The 14,366-nt window shown below is 51.7% G+C and overlaps 2 protein-coding genes across 13 annotated transcripts in view; one reads left to right on the top strand and one right to left on the bottom strand.

Moving 5' to 3' along the window:
• Positions 1 to 14,366, top strand: part of SH2B3 (SH2B adaptor protein 3) — a 41,492-nt gene that overhangs the window by 24,587 nt on the left and 2,539 nt on the right. Inside the window, exons 3-8 of one of the 7 annotated variants that reach the window (XM_088828195.1) lie at positions 8,008 to 8,109; positions 8,170 to 8,282; positions 8,367 to 8,461; positions 8,559 to 8,773; positions 8,864 to 9,035; positions 9,162 to 12,529. In XM_088828195.1, the coding sequence (XP_088684321.1) occupies positions 8,008 to 8,109; positions 8,170 to 8,282; positions 8,367 to 8,461; positions 8,559 to 8,773; positions 8,864 to 9,035; positions 9,162 to 9,457 (993 nt within the window). In that variant the 3' untranslated portion in view covers positions 9,458 to 12,529. Of the gene's footprint in view, positions 1 to 8,007; positions 8,283 to 8,366; positions 8,462 to 8,558; positions 8,774 to 8,863; positions 12,530 to 14,366 lie in introns of those variants that run through there. The other 6 variants (XM_088828196.1, XM_055405103.2, XM_088828197.1 and 3 more) reach the window with 6 other exon arrangements.
• The window catches only part of ATXN2 (ataxin 2), a 98,585-nt gene continuing 97,288 nt past the window's right edge, over positions 13,070 to 14,366 (bottom strand). For all 6 annotated transcript variants that reach the window (XM_088828181.1, XM_055405097.2, XM_055405096.2 and 3 more), the window contains one exon: positions 13,070 to 13,688. In XM_088828181.1, coding sequence (XP_088684307.1) covers positions 13,660 to 13,688 — 29 coding nt within the window. In that variant the 3' untranslated portion in view covers positions 13,070 to 13,659. The remainder of the gene's footprint in view (positions 13,689 to 14,366) is intronic.

The raw sequence follows: 14,366 nt of genomic DNA on the forward strand, positions 1-14,366 counted from the left end.
CCCATCCCTTTCCTGCTCCCTTATGGGGAGACGGAAGTTTGAGACAACAGGGCCAGACCAAGGAGACCTGGGAGACTCCTGTGTACTCCAGGCAACTGACAGGTTGCACACACAGAAGTCCTGGATGTGTGCCCCATCACCATCTCCATTTTACAGATGAGGAAACAAAAGCACAGAGAAGTGATTTGCTCAGGGTCACATGGAGAAAAAGTGGCTGAAGCAAGCATTCAAAGGGGGTGTGTGTGTGTGTGTGTGTCCCCCCGGTTGGGGGCAGAGGAAGGAAGTGACCTGCGCCCTGTAGTTCAGCTAAACATTTGTTGAGCTCATTGACTTGTTTGCCCTCAAGGGAGCAGGAGAACAAGGGGGTGAGATAACTCACCACACCTCCACATCTGCCTCTGCTTCCCAGACATCTGAGGGCTGGGGCCCCAAGCATCCACCCTCACCCACTGATCTGACAGACTCTCTTAGGACCTCCTCCAGGCTGGACCTGGTGCTGGGCCCCAGCTGGAAACAAGGCTTGGTGCCCTGTCCCCACCCCCAGAGGAGCTCCCAGTCAGATGGTGGGGGCAGCGGCACCATCAGGAAATTATGGCCTGGCCTGATAAGCCCTATGCCGCGGGAGAGGCACAGGAGTTGCACTGACCACAACGTAGCGATCTGAGAAGGCTCCCTGAAGGAGAGGAGGTTTTCTCTCCTGAGACCAGCGGTTTGGATCAGGCCTGGCGGTGTGTGAGCTGGTTGGCAGCGGTGCTGTGGGCTCGGGGACTACATATACAAGTTGAGCCCCAGCTCCACTTGGCTGCTCTCCATGGCTGGGCACACCTGAATTTTGCCTGTCAGGGCTCCCATTCCTCCCTCAGTGTCATCGGCTTGCCCGGTGCTCCGTGAGGCGTCCAGGGCCTCCCTCTCAGCCAGGGCTCTCCCTGAGCTGGCTCAAGGCCCTGGAGGCCCAACCTGTGTCCCCCATCCTTGCCTCACTGAGTCCCTGTCATTCCCCTGGAGTCCTTCAGAGGGTGGGGCGGTCTGCGTTGGGGGACCATATCCTGTGCCTACTGATCCCAGCACACATGATACCTGGCAGACAAGGGGCCTGTGAGGAATATTTGTTGAGGACTAAAGTCAAGCATCTACAACCTCCCAGCCCTGTACTCAATCCTGGGGATGTGACAAGACCAGGTCCCCCAGAGCACATTTCACAGGTGGATAAGGCAATGGAGGAAGTGAAATAAGGGGGTTCTGGGACGGTGACTGTGTGTGTCTGGATTCAGTGGTCACAGAAGGCCTTCCCGAGGCAGCAATCCTTGAGCGGAGACCTGTGTCCAAGAAGAGCCAGATCTGTAAAGATGCAGGCAAACTGCCCTTCAGACGGAGAGAACAGCAGGCGCAAGGCCCCGAGGTGGGAGCGTGCTTGGTACACTGAAGGCAGAGTGGAGGCCTGTGTGGCTGAACAGGGTGAGAAAGAGTGCAGGTAGATGAGGTTAAGGAGGTAATAGGATCAAGGCCCGGCAGTATCTTGGGCCATGGTGAGGCCCAGGAAGGTGGGGCCCACAAGTTTTTCTAAAAAAATATATTTAACTGCACTGGGTCTTAGTCGCAGCATATGGGCTCTAGTTCCCTGACCAGGAATCACATCCAGGCCCCCTGCACTGGAAGCATGGAATCCCAGTCCTGGAGCAACAGGGAACCCTTTTAAAAAATGTTTCTATTTATGCAGGCAGGCAGTGTCCAGTGTAGTAACAGCAATGGTCTTCACTGCCAGCATGTGAGATACTTGGTTGCAGCCATGTGGGACCTAGTTCCTAGACCAGGGATTGAACCTGGGACCTCTGCATTGGGAGTGCAGAAAGTTAGCCACTGACCACCAGGGAAGCCCCCACAAGAGTTCTTGAGCAGAGGAGGGGGACGAGAAGTCGCTGGATTCCGGATGTGTCCGGGAGGAGCGCTAACAGGACTGTTGGACAGCAACGCAGTTTTCATGCCACCCGTCTCTCAGGGTTCAAGATTCTTGATGCCTCACCTTAGTGGGGCTCCTTGTGAGCGTCCGTGCTTTGCTCCCAGGAGCTCCTTACGACTGGAATCCAGAGCCCTCTCCCCCACCCCACTACAAGCTGCTTAGGACTGGAATCCAGGCCAGTTGGTTCTCAAGCCCTTGCCTCCAGGGTCCAGCACTGTGTTCTTTGATGCGGGCTGTGTTCCCTGCCCTCCCCATCTCTTCTGCCTGGGGAGACGGTGTGGCTCCTTGCCCAGCCTTCCCCCTAAAAAGGCTTGTGTGTTTCAGATGCGCCCAGGGTAAACACGGATCCCAGGCTGACCTCCAAAGGATCCAGGCCCACCGGCTGTAATGTAGGAGGCTCTGTTAGCCTTGGCTGCTCATTTGTGAGGTGTGGAATAAAACACCAGCCATGCATGGGCTCCTGGGGGGGCGTCAGGGGAGGCACCCACCATGTTCCTCCAACAAGACAGGTGGCTCAGAGCAGGATGCTCTCAGAGGATCACGGAAGATGATGTCAGGGTTGCCTCCACCCTGGAGCGGTGACCTTCCTATTTCCTTGGTCCTGGTACCTCCATTCCTCAAGACAATGCTCTTTTCTGCAATATTTGCAATTTCTGGAAATGGTGCAGACCCGTGAATTCAGCAGTTCCAAAGTGTCCTGGATGGACAGACCAGGCCACCAGTGCTTGGCACACAGGAGGTGCTCATTAAGGGTGGAGTGAGGGGGCCTGTTAGTACTGTTTCTCACCACAGCCAACTCCCCTGCCGTCGTGTGGATATGGCTGCACTTATTGGTCCCTGGCTGTTGGCTCCTGCCATACTCTTGGCCTCCAGTGTCTCTTTCCTCCCCCTTCTCTACTCTGGAGAGCACTCAGCAAACATTTAAAGCCAGTGACTGTGCCCCGTGGAAGGCACAAGATGGGAAGGGAGCAGGGAGGCTGCCTTGGGCTCACAGACTGTGTGTGTGACACGACACGGACAGCCATGAAAGCTGCAAGTTTCCTTAGGAAAGCGGTTTGCTTCTGAGCAGACCAGGTATTCCTAAGACTGACCTCCCAAGGCCCTGTGCTCATCCCTGCCCTGTGACATCCCCTGGGACCTTCCCATATCCTCCCCCCACTCCTGCATTGCCCACACACATGGTACCGCCACATTTTCTTGGAGGGTAGAGGGGCACCGTTAGCCCACTTTACAAAAGTGGAGACTGAGGCCAGGAGAGGCAAGTCACTTGTCCATGGAGGGTGAGACAGAGTTGGGACTGAAGGCCAGGAACGTCTAATTCCAAAAACCCAGGATGGGAAGGTTGCTTGCAGTGGTTGTGCAGACCCCCCAGGCGTTTCTGAGCTGGACACTTGGTGGCCACTGGGTGGGGAACACATGGGTTCAGGTTCCTCTGCTCCAGCTCTTCTCAGAGCCTTTAATGGCTGCTGCGCATGGGATCCCTGCATAAGTGGCTGCCTTTCCTTGGAGAATACCTCTTTGTACTGGCTGTTAGGAAGCTCAGATGCAAATCTTTGGCAAGTGAAACTCAGGTCTGTGTGCTAGTGGTTGTCTGCATTTCCATTCTGGGTATCCCTGGAATCCGAGACAGGACATTTTCTCTTTTTTTTTTTTTTAAGGCTGTTTGGATACAATAAGAGGTGATTAAACCTTTCTCAGAATGATGTTTCATCCATTTGTTCATCCATTGGTCCAAGCAGCATCCATTCTGGGCTCTTGCCTGAGGAGGGGGAACTCAGTTATGCATGACTTAAGTTCAGTTGCTCAGTTGTGTCCGACTTTGCAACCCCATGAACCACAGCACGCCAGGCCTCCCTGTCCATCACCAACTCCCAGAGTTTACTCAAACTCATGTCCATTGAGTTGGTGATGCCACCCAACCATCTCATGTTCTGTCGTCCCCTTCTCCTGCCTTCAATCCTTCCCAGCATCAGGGTTTTTTCAAATGAGTCAGTTCCTCGCATCAGGTGGCCAAAGTATTGGCATTTCAGCTTCAGCATCTGTTCTTCCAATGAATATTCAGGACTGATTTCCTTTAGGATGGACTGGTTGGATCTCCTTGCAGTCCAAGGGACTCTCAAGAGTCTTCTCCAACACCACAGTTCAAAAGCATTAATTCTTCGGTGCTCAGGCTTCTTTATGGTCCAACTCTCACATCCATATGTGACTATTGGAAAAACCATAGCCTTAACTAGACGGACCTTTGTTGGCAAAGTAATGTCTCTGCTTTTTAATATGCTTTCTGTGTTGGTTGTAACTTTCCTTCCAAGGAGCAAGCATCTTTTAATTTCATGGCTGCAGTCACCATATGCAGTGATTTTGGAGCCCAAGAAAATAAAGTCTGTCACTGTTTCCATTGTTTTCCCATTTATTTGCCATGAAGTGATGGGACCAGATGCCATGATCTTAGTTTTCTGAATGGATCTAGAATTTCCTCTGTTTGTTTTCAAGCCCCCAGCAAAGACCCACTGTCCTCCACCTGGAGGTCAGTGGGATCTTGCTTACTGTCCGCATATTACCAGAGAGGACACTGAGGCTGCAGTCACTGCCATGCCCAAGATCCCACATATAGGTGGTGGATCTGGGGCTTGTCTCATTTTGGCTCCAGGCCATGGGGCTGCTAACTTGAGGGCGTTGAGTGCTGTGGCAGAGGAATGGGGCTTCAACCCTGACCTTCAGCTGTATATCGAGTCCTACCTCCTGTCCCACGGTTGCTCTTTACAGGGGAGGAGTGAGGGTCCTAAAGCCCCGGGAGAGAGAAGACTGCTAAGGGGCTGGTGTGGATCTCGCCTGAAGGCTTTCCCTGGAAGAATACAGACCCCTAGAGTGGGTGGAATAAAGCCACTGTGAGGGTCCGGCATGCCCACACCCTGGGGTCCCCTGTGGCAGGCTCTTTACTGTTTGGATGTTGTCTCCACCCCTGCCCCCCCATTTCCCATGGAAGAGACGGGTTAAGAGCTGGGTCTGGCCCAACTGGCTGGCTGGCTTCTGCCCGAGTATTTAATGTGAGTGTTAGACCCACATAGGCAGCTGCCCACCTCCACAGCCCCACCTCATTCAAATTGACTACTTCAGCCCCGCGGGGACCCCCACAGGGCATGTATGCCTGTGTACCTTCCTACCTCAGGGCCTTGGCCCAGGACCTCTTGGTGCCTGGGAAGCTCACTGCCTCCCCACCCATGCGTCCTGGCCCCTACCCTGTCCTGCCCATTGGGTTATCTGTTCCCTTCTAGAGCAGAAGCTGGGTGATACTATGTGTACTTTGTCCCTGCTGGGGTCATTCTGAGTGTGTACGTGGATGGGGCACAGCAGGGTGCAGGCAGGCGCCCTGGAGCACTCTGGATGGCTGGGCGCGCCCAAGTGCAGAGAGTGGCAGCAAGCTGAGGGGAAAGCAAGGCCTCCAGAGAGGCCAGACCTGTTTCCAGTCACGGCTCTCATTCCCTCCAGCCAGATTTGAGGCCCAAATGCCTCTTACCCCCCACCCCACTCCTGCCATGGGAGAAATTGCTCCTCCAATCTGGGCGGAGCCCCTGGCCTCCCCCAACCCCACCAGGCAGCACGGTAGGTAGGTGGACACTGGGTGAGCTGGGTTCAGCCCTTGGCTCAGCCTCTAGAGTTGTATGACTCTGGGCCGCAGAGAAGGGACCAAAGAATGCATGTTGGGCTCAGCCAGCAGGTGAAGGGGAACTGGGCCAAGTTTCACCATTGCCTGTGCAGTGCAGCCAGGGTTGGCCATGGCTGAGGACGGGGAATCCTCTCTTCACCACTGCCTGTCGGGTCAGCAGTTGCTCAGCTGCTGGGGGTGGAGCTGGCACTGAGGGCCCCACATTCAGAGTGAAACCCATGGCCCTGCCAGTTAATCTTGGCACTCACGCTGGGGGCAGGGCCCATGGTGGAACTGAAAAGGAGACGTCTACGGCCCATTCCCTTCTTGGCCTGGTGTACTTCCTCCCAGTGATCCTGTGGATCCAGAGCCAGGCAGGGCCAACCGCACATGCAGGAGCAGGAAGGAGCCCTCTGTACTAACCTATTCTGTAGCCAGGAAATAAGACGTGGAGAGGCTGGCTGGCTGAGAGCGCTGCTGGGGGCATGGGGGCCCTGCTTCCCTGTGCTCTGGCATGTCCAGTGTCCATGCGGGAGCTGGGTGGGGCTCCCTGGCTGAGGAACTGGGTGGTAGGGGACATACAAGAGGAACTGGAAGGGCGACAACGCCCTGGCTGGTGGTCACTTAGGGTGGGATTTACTAGTTGTGCAGCTTCTCAGAGTGCGTTCCCACAGTTCTCCTCCCCAGACTGCTGTGCTTGGACTGGCAGCTCCAAGACCTGCTGGGTGTGGGCCTGGACCAGGAAGAGCCTCTCTCCTAACAGGTTGTCCAGTCTTGCACTCACCATCCTTCTGCCAGAACCCTGGCACCTGTGTATCTGAAGCTCAGTTGAGTGTATGGCTTTGGGATTGACTCTGGCACCACCTTTCAAAAAACCAGCCCCTGTCCAAGACATACCCGTCTGGGCACAGGCTGGATCCGCCAAAGCCGCTGTGCCTACAACTCACCTTTGTTCCTGCCTCTTGTTTCCTCCTCCTCACCCGGTACTGGCTTGATGGTGTGTGCACACGCATAACTAGTTGTGTCCAACTCTTTGTGACCTCATGGACTGTATGTAGCCCACTAGTCTCCCCTGTCCATGGAATTTCCCAGGCAAGAATATTGGAGCAGGTTGCCATTTCCTTCTCCAGGGGATCTTCCCAACCCAGAGTTCAAACCCGAGGTCTCTTGCATCTCCTGCAGTGGCAAGTGGGTTCTCTACCACCTGAGCCACCAGGGAAGCCCTGGTTTGGTGGGGGTTGCGGTATTTTCAGGTGCACCTCACTGTCTCTTCTTAAAGTAGCTGCTGAAGCAGGGAGGGCACAGTTGGGTCTTGGCTGCCCCTTCCCCACATCTTCCTCAGGCCTCTGCTGAAAGCCACCACTGATCATGTCATGACTATCAGGAAACAATTTTAGCCATTTTATCACAGGAGGAAGTGGAGGGGTGCTCTCCCTTCTGAGAAAGTGATGAGAGCTCCTGGGCCCTGGGAACAGACATCTGTAGGGTCAGCCAGGTTCAGTTAGGACCCTTTTGATGACTAAAGAGTAGGGGGTCATCTCCCACCCACTCTGAACCCCATGTGTGTTGAATGTCACGGGAGACTTCTGGGGCCTGCATTTTTCTGGTTGGCTGTAACTGGGGCCAGCCATGCCAGGCTGTGTTCCTTTGGGCACATTGGCAAAAGAGCCCCAGGAGCCCATAGCTAAGCTACTCTGCCAACTCCCACCATGCCACCTCACCCGCGCCTCCTTGTCCTGAGACTTGGAGGCAGAACAGAGTAGTCAGGTGTATCCTTTGAATGGGGGTTCACAATCTGATCTCTGCTTCCTCAGGCAAATTACTGTCTCCAAGATGTGATAATATCTGCTTCCTGGGCTGCTGTTGGGCTGGGAGAGGTTCCTCCTGGTGGGGAGCCAGTGGAGGGGAAGAGAGGAGCTAAAGGCAATGTGAAAGGCCTGGGGCCCTCAGCACAGTCAGCCAGCACCATAGAGGGAACTTGGGTTGGGATACCCTTCACCTTCCCTCTCTGGGTTTGCTGTGATTAGGTGATCAGCAGTGATTGTGATCGGCCAGAAGAATGGGTTGGGGAGTTTTGCTTGACCAGTGGGAAGAGAAACAGGTGTCAGCCAACAAATGGGTCCGAGCTGGAATGTCCACAGGTCAAGGTGAAGCAGAGACCGGCCCTCAGGCCCCACTGGGTGCTGGGGAGCTCAGTGTCTGTGTCTGGGTGGGGGAGACAGTGTCTGTGGTTACAGGCAGAGGCTCCCCTGCAGGCTTCTGCTGGGAAGAATGCTAGAACCTACTCCAGGATCAGCGTCCCCACGGAGCAAGCTAGGCCCCTGGGGAGACTGCAGAAAAGAGCAGAGGCCTGGGTGGGTGAAGGGCCATCAAGGACAGGCCCTGAATGTCTGCATTGGTCTCCTAGAGTTCAAAGTCTAAGCTACAAGCAGCCTGCTCCAATATCCAGGAGATCCGGCGATGCACACGTCTTGAGATGCCTGACAACCTGTACACCTTTGTGCTAAAGGTGAGTGGCAGCTTTCCACACATGTGCGGAACAGACACAGACCTCAGGAATTGCACACAGCTGTCCCTTCCTTCCTGCCAGGTGAAGGACCGGACAGACATCATCTTTGAGGTGGGGGATGAACAGCAGCTGAATTCATGGATGGCCGAGCTCCGGGCATGCACAGGCCAAGGGTGAGACCCAAGGGCTCCATCTTGAGACAGCTTTTCCTGCTACTCCTGAGCTACCCAATCCTTAACCCTCATCTTCTCTTGCAGACTCGAGACCACAGACCCAGAGCCACACTTTCCCTCAGCCACAGAACCTGGCACGGCTGACTCTCCAAGGGGAAGCACAGATTCCTTGAACCAAGGTGAGGGGTCAGGGCCTCTGTCCTCCAGGACATCGGGACCCAGCCCAGGGCATAAGGCACCCAGAGGGTCACCATCACCCATCTCCTCCTCTACCAGGTGCTTCTCCTGGGGCGCTGCTGGATCCAGCCTGCCAGAAAACAGATCACTTCCTGTCCTGCTACCCCTGGTTCCATGGTCCCATCTCCCGGGTGAAGGCGGCTCAGCTGGTCCAGCTGCAAGGTTCTGATGCTCACGGAGTGTTCCTGGTGCGGCAGAGCGAGACACGGCGCGGGGAGTACGTGCTCACATTCAACTTCCAGGGCATAGCCAAGGTACGGGCAAGGCGGCTGGGGCTGCACCCTGGGCAGGGTAAAGGCCCCGGGGGACTGGGGCCTGTGCCTACCTTTCTTCCTCTCCTGTAGCACCTGCGCCTGTCGCTGACCGAGCGGGGCCAGTGCCGAGTGCAGCACCTCCACTTCCCCTCGGTTGTGGACATGCTCCACCACTTCCAGCGCTCGCCCATCCCGCTCGAGTGCGGGGCTGCCTGTGACGTCCGGCTGTCCAGCTACGTGGTCGTCGTCTCCCAGCCACCAGGTGTGACCCTGATGCCCCTAGATAAAGGGGGTGGGGACCGAGACCTCCTGCTGTGTCCTTCCAGCACCTGCCTCCGCCCTGATAAGGCTGACAGTGTGGTCTCTCTCTCGGTCACTTGTCCCCCAGGTTCCTCCAACACTGTTCTGTTCCCTTTCTCCCTCTCTCGCTGGGATTCAGAGCTGGGCCTTCCCCACCTTAGCGCTTCTGGCTGTCCACGGGGGCTTGGCCCAGAGGGTCTTCCAGGCCGATCCTCTCCCCCAGAGCAGATCTTCCACCTGGTGCCTTCGCCCGAAGAACTGGCCAACAGCCTGCGGCACCTGGAGTCAGAGCCCGCCAGTCGAGCCCGGGACTCAGACTATGAAATGGACTCCTCCTCCCGGAGCCGCCTACGGGCCATAGACAATCAATACACGCCTCTCTGATGGGTCTCATGCTGCCCGCAGGAGCACAACCAAGCAGAGATGTGAACTTGTGAATGTAACTTTCTTTCCTTCCTTTCAGAGAGAGATTCAAGGGACACTTTAACTGCTCATTCCAGTTTGGATGTGACCCTTCTATTAGGCCTGTTAAAGGGCCTCCTATAAGTTCCATTCTTACCTGGCTTTCTCCTTATTGTTTACAGACGTAGTTCTTGTTCACGGATGTCCCTAGGTCCCTAGGACCAGGCCCCATCACTCTTAAGAGGTGGCTGGGGGAAGGGGAGGGCCGGAGTTGGCAGTGGAAACTTGTTCTCTTTTTCACTGACGCTGTCTGTCCCAGCTGACAGACTTTCTACTTGGACAGGGGGCCCATCAGGAAGCCCAAAACACTAACAAGCCCTGGATTCTCCTGTGGTTTTTCCCACTGTAGCTTCAGTCCATGTGGTAGGTCTGCTGTACCCAAGCAACAGGTGACCACACCTATCCTGCTTCGACTCTCAGCTTTAGGACAAACTTCTGGCAGATAGACAAGCTAAAGGTCAAAATTTAAACATTTTTTACCTCAGATTAATTTTTCAAAGAATTCAGGTTTCAGAATTAAACCATTGCTTATTTCATTGCACTGTTTGAACTAATACCCACGCAATTTTTATAGTCAGAGACAGCTATGCAAACCTACTGACCAGTTCCTGGTTCAAGCCAGTATGCCTGCCTTCCTTGTCTGTTACATTCTCAGGACAGTCACCTGTTGCTGAGGAGATACTGTCCTTCCTAAATGTAGAGAAGTGAAGTGTGTCACTCTTTCAAGGAAATTCCAAGCAATTACTGAAAAAGGAGGGTGACCAGGAACAGTTCCACCCTGGTGCCTTATGAATAAAAAACTGAATTCTGGTTTACAGTAGCTTTATGGTGAGAGTTAAACTGGGGTGAGGGAGGGGCAAGGAAAAAAAAGGGCTGCTGCTGGGCCCTTTCTAGTAAATCTTTCACCAACAGAGCTGGCTCAGAGCCTCCAAGCATCTAAAAGCTTATTAAATTATTCCACAAGGTTTTAGGCTCATTCTTGAGCCAAAATGGAAGCTAGGAATCTGGTGCCACAGCTAATGAGAAACTCCTTTAATAGCCCACAATCAGTGTTCTGTTCCAGCAGTGACCACTGCTTCATCTGATGAAGACTATGTGTGCATAGATACACAGGCACCCATAACCTCCACCATCCCCAGAGGTCCTGCAGTCGAATCTCCATCTGTACTTGCCTTTCACAAGTGACACAATTCATAGGAGGCTAGCTCCTCCCACAACTTTCATGCAGAGGCTCAGAAACAAGGGAGGCAGTGACCCAGTAGAGTCAGCTGCTTCTGGTGCCAGCAGAGCCATTCAGTATAGCTGCCAGGCTCACCCAAGTGGCTTCTAGGAAACTGGGAGTTTTATTAGCACAGCTTAACATTTACAGATATATCAATCAAAGGCTAAAATTAAACCTTGGCCTAGACTAACTACTGCCTGCCTTATCTGGGGTGAGGGGTGTGTCTGTTCCAGCCATTCTCTGTACTCCAGGAGGTCAGACTTTAGGAGGGGCAGGGAGGTAAGCAGCCACCTCGCTTCACTACTTTTAAAACCAACACTCCTGGCAGTCCAGTGGTTAGGACTCCGGACTTCCATTGCCAGGCGCATGAGTTCAATCTCTTGTTAGGGAACTAAGGTCCCTCAAAAAATCTATATAAAACTAACACTCCTGGGTGGTTTCACAGATGGTAATGCATATCCCTGATCTATGGTTGTGGTTGTGGCCATTTCTAAGGGCCACATTTTCTACACATCAAGCATTACTGAGTAATGAATGCTAAGCAAAGCACAGCAGACCAGGAGGGTAAACGTAGAGATATGACATCTACAAGCCTGGGGCACTCACTTCCTAACAGCCTCTCAACATGTAAGTCTCAGGTAGTGCCAAGAGGCTAGCCAGGCCCAGCAAGCTTGCAGCTCTGACTTATTGGCTGCAAAGTACAAGCTCAGACTCTGTGACATAGTCACTCACCTCCAGACAGCTTCAGTGTAAAATGCTCAAGAAAAACATTTCTTGACTAAATGTGTCTGAGTTACCCGGACTGTTCAAATACATTCCAACCAAAAGGCCCCTTGTGGCCTAGGAAGAAGTGACACTAAGCCAATGCCTTTTCTTTCTGCTAGAGCAGGTCGAGCTGGAGAAAGGGGGAGCAGTGGGGCCCAGGGCCTGATGCCCTCACAGGCAGTGAGGCAGCAACCCTGATAGCTGTAGCCAGCCCACCGCAGTCAGAGCGCATTCCACCACCCTCTTTCCAGCCCCAATGTGACCACTGCTGTCGGCAAGAGGCCAAGCCGGCAGCCTCTGCTGAGAGCCAGGCTCTAAGTGCCAAACGGACACTGAGTATCACCAGCCCTTTGGTTATCTCTAATGACAGATGACAAGAATGGCCTGACTGATCCCAGCACCATCACTTCCTTTACCTGACTTTAATTAACTTTTACAAACTAACAGTCACCAGCACCAAAGAATTAAGTCAACTAACCTGCCTTGAATTTTAGACCAGCAATCCATATGGCTTTATCTGGTATAAATCTTCTGCCTTTGATCATTTCTGGACCGTGTAGGAAAAAGGAATAGCAATTGTTAAAATCTTAAGCCAGAGAACACTATTTTCACATAACAGTTTCTTAACCTAAACTCAAGGCCTTGAACTCTTCCCTAAGGGTTGCCTGAGATTCCTTCATGCTGTTATTTAGGGCTAAGTCTGTTATCACAAGTATCATGTGAGTGCTAACATCTCCCACAAGCTAGAGGGACTTGATAGTTTATTATCCACTGCCTCTTAACAAGGATACATCTGACACCCAGTGTTTAGCTGGAATAAACAGCACACTGTAATGACAACACAGAGAATGGATTCATCTTGTAATATTATAGGCAGAAGGTCTATTTGGCAAATTTTTATGTATTGTTTATGTACTGTATAAGTAACTTATTCTTGAAGAATACAAATTTTGCTATAATGTACAAATTGCTACATGTGAATTAAAACAAAGGTTTTGGAATCTTGATTATTTAACTGCAGTATTTAAAGGTTCTATTATGACTATAATCTCTGAAAAACAGTTATCTTTCCAGTTTGTCCTCCTCCCACAAAACCAAGACCCCTAACAAATGCTTAGGGTTTATTTTGTACATTGCTGCATCCTTTCAGCCCTCTGGATTCCTTTATTACAATTTGAGTGTGTGTCTCCTGCCCCCTACTGGTAAAACACAGATGCCTGAATCAGGACAACCTCTGACTTATCTGGGTTCTGGAGATATTAAAAAGGAAGCTTACAGGATCAAGGTCAGGCTGAGGATGTGGACCTTCGGTGCTGCCCAACTTTGGCCAGCCTTCCTCCTTCTGAAGCAGACCTCTAGCCACCACAGAGAACATCTCTCAGTCTTGTCTTTTTTCTAGAGATACCTTGAACCAGAACTAAAGGTGAAGAAGAAAAATCATTTGACAGCTAACCTTCAAGGGTATTAAGAAAGCAGTCAGCCCTCCTGCCCTGATACTCAGTATCCTATAATGGAAATAGCTCATACAAACACACATTAACTTGGTATCAGTTTTTAAAACTTTTTTTATTTTTTAATTTTTTTTAAGTTTTTATTTTATATTATCTACAAAGTAAAAGTTTTTCCCTTAACTTAAAAGTTGAACCACTGCAGACAGTGATTACTTCATCAAACTTGATTTATAAATAATAATCCGTCAGTTTGACGATAAGAATTTACTGAACCTTTGTCAAGTTTAGTAAAAGGGCGTTCCAAGTCTTGATTTTTTTTTTTTTTTAGCGGTAATAGCAGCAAGAATCACTCTTGTTACTTCTTTTGCTAGCTGATGTGTTCATGACTTTCAAGGGTCATTAAAAAATAAATAACTTCCAGTTTCAGCAAGCAGAGCTGGGGTACTTGCGGGACTTGGAAACAGCATATGGAATTATGGAACAGCCCACAAGTTCCTAAATGCCTCTACTCGGTCCAAATATCTTCCACTGCAAGTGAACTGTTAGCATTCCTATTGGATGTTACAAGAAATCAACATATATTTTTTCAAAACAAAATAATGAAATTCTAGTTTTCTGTGCTTCCAGTTGGTAGAAGCAGTAGAAGGGAGGAGGGAATTTGGCCTTTCGGTTCCTCCAGGGCAGCCTTACAACTGCTGTTGGTGGTGGGCTTGTACTGTAAAAAAGAAAAGTGAATATTTAAACAGAAAACTGGCAACACTTGCACATTAGCCTAGTGTTTCTGCAGCACATGACTGTAAGCTATCCTTGTGCTAGCTGAACAAGACTCAAAATTTAATTCACTCTGTACCCTTCCCACCCTCCAGCATCTGTACCAAAATGGGGAGAGGTAGGTGGGTGGGTAGAAACAGACCAGTCAGACATAAAACCATTTCCGATAAAACTCCCAGAAGAGTTGTTGTTCATGGGGTACAAAAAAGGCCTTAACATATCCCCTCCCCAAATAATAACCAAGCACCAGTGCTGCTTTCAGAATAACACGTTAGACTGAAATCTCGCCATGGCCGCCATCAAGTACTAGAGCACAATCACGGGCATTCTCTCCCTGTCAGGGCATAGACTGGAGCTAATTCTATACTCAAAACCAATCCATACACAGCACTTTCTCATCAGTAGTAGTCTCCAGAGCTACAGTCAAACTCTGCCATGGTGGTAACCCCCCCCATGTCAGACTGTTGGGACTCAGGAAGGAAAACACTGCCCTGTCCAGCCTAGTGTAACAAGGAAGGCCAACTGAGTCCTAAGCATGCATCAGCTACACAGAATGCTGCTGCTGCTTCTCATCAAGCCAGATCCTGTATACCATCAGAACACACACAGCCTAGGCTCCCGG

The sequence above is a fragment of the Moschus berezovskii genome, chromosome 19, assembly GCF_049115385.1.
Source record: "Moschus berezovskii isolate FMDL1 chromosome 19, NW_MosBer_1.0, whole genome shotgun sequence".
Classification (NCBI taxonomy): Eukaryota; Metazoa; Chordata; class Mammalia; order Artiodactyla; family Moschidae; genus Moschus; species Moschus berezovskii.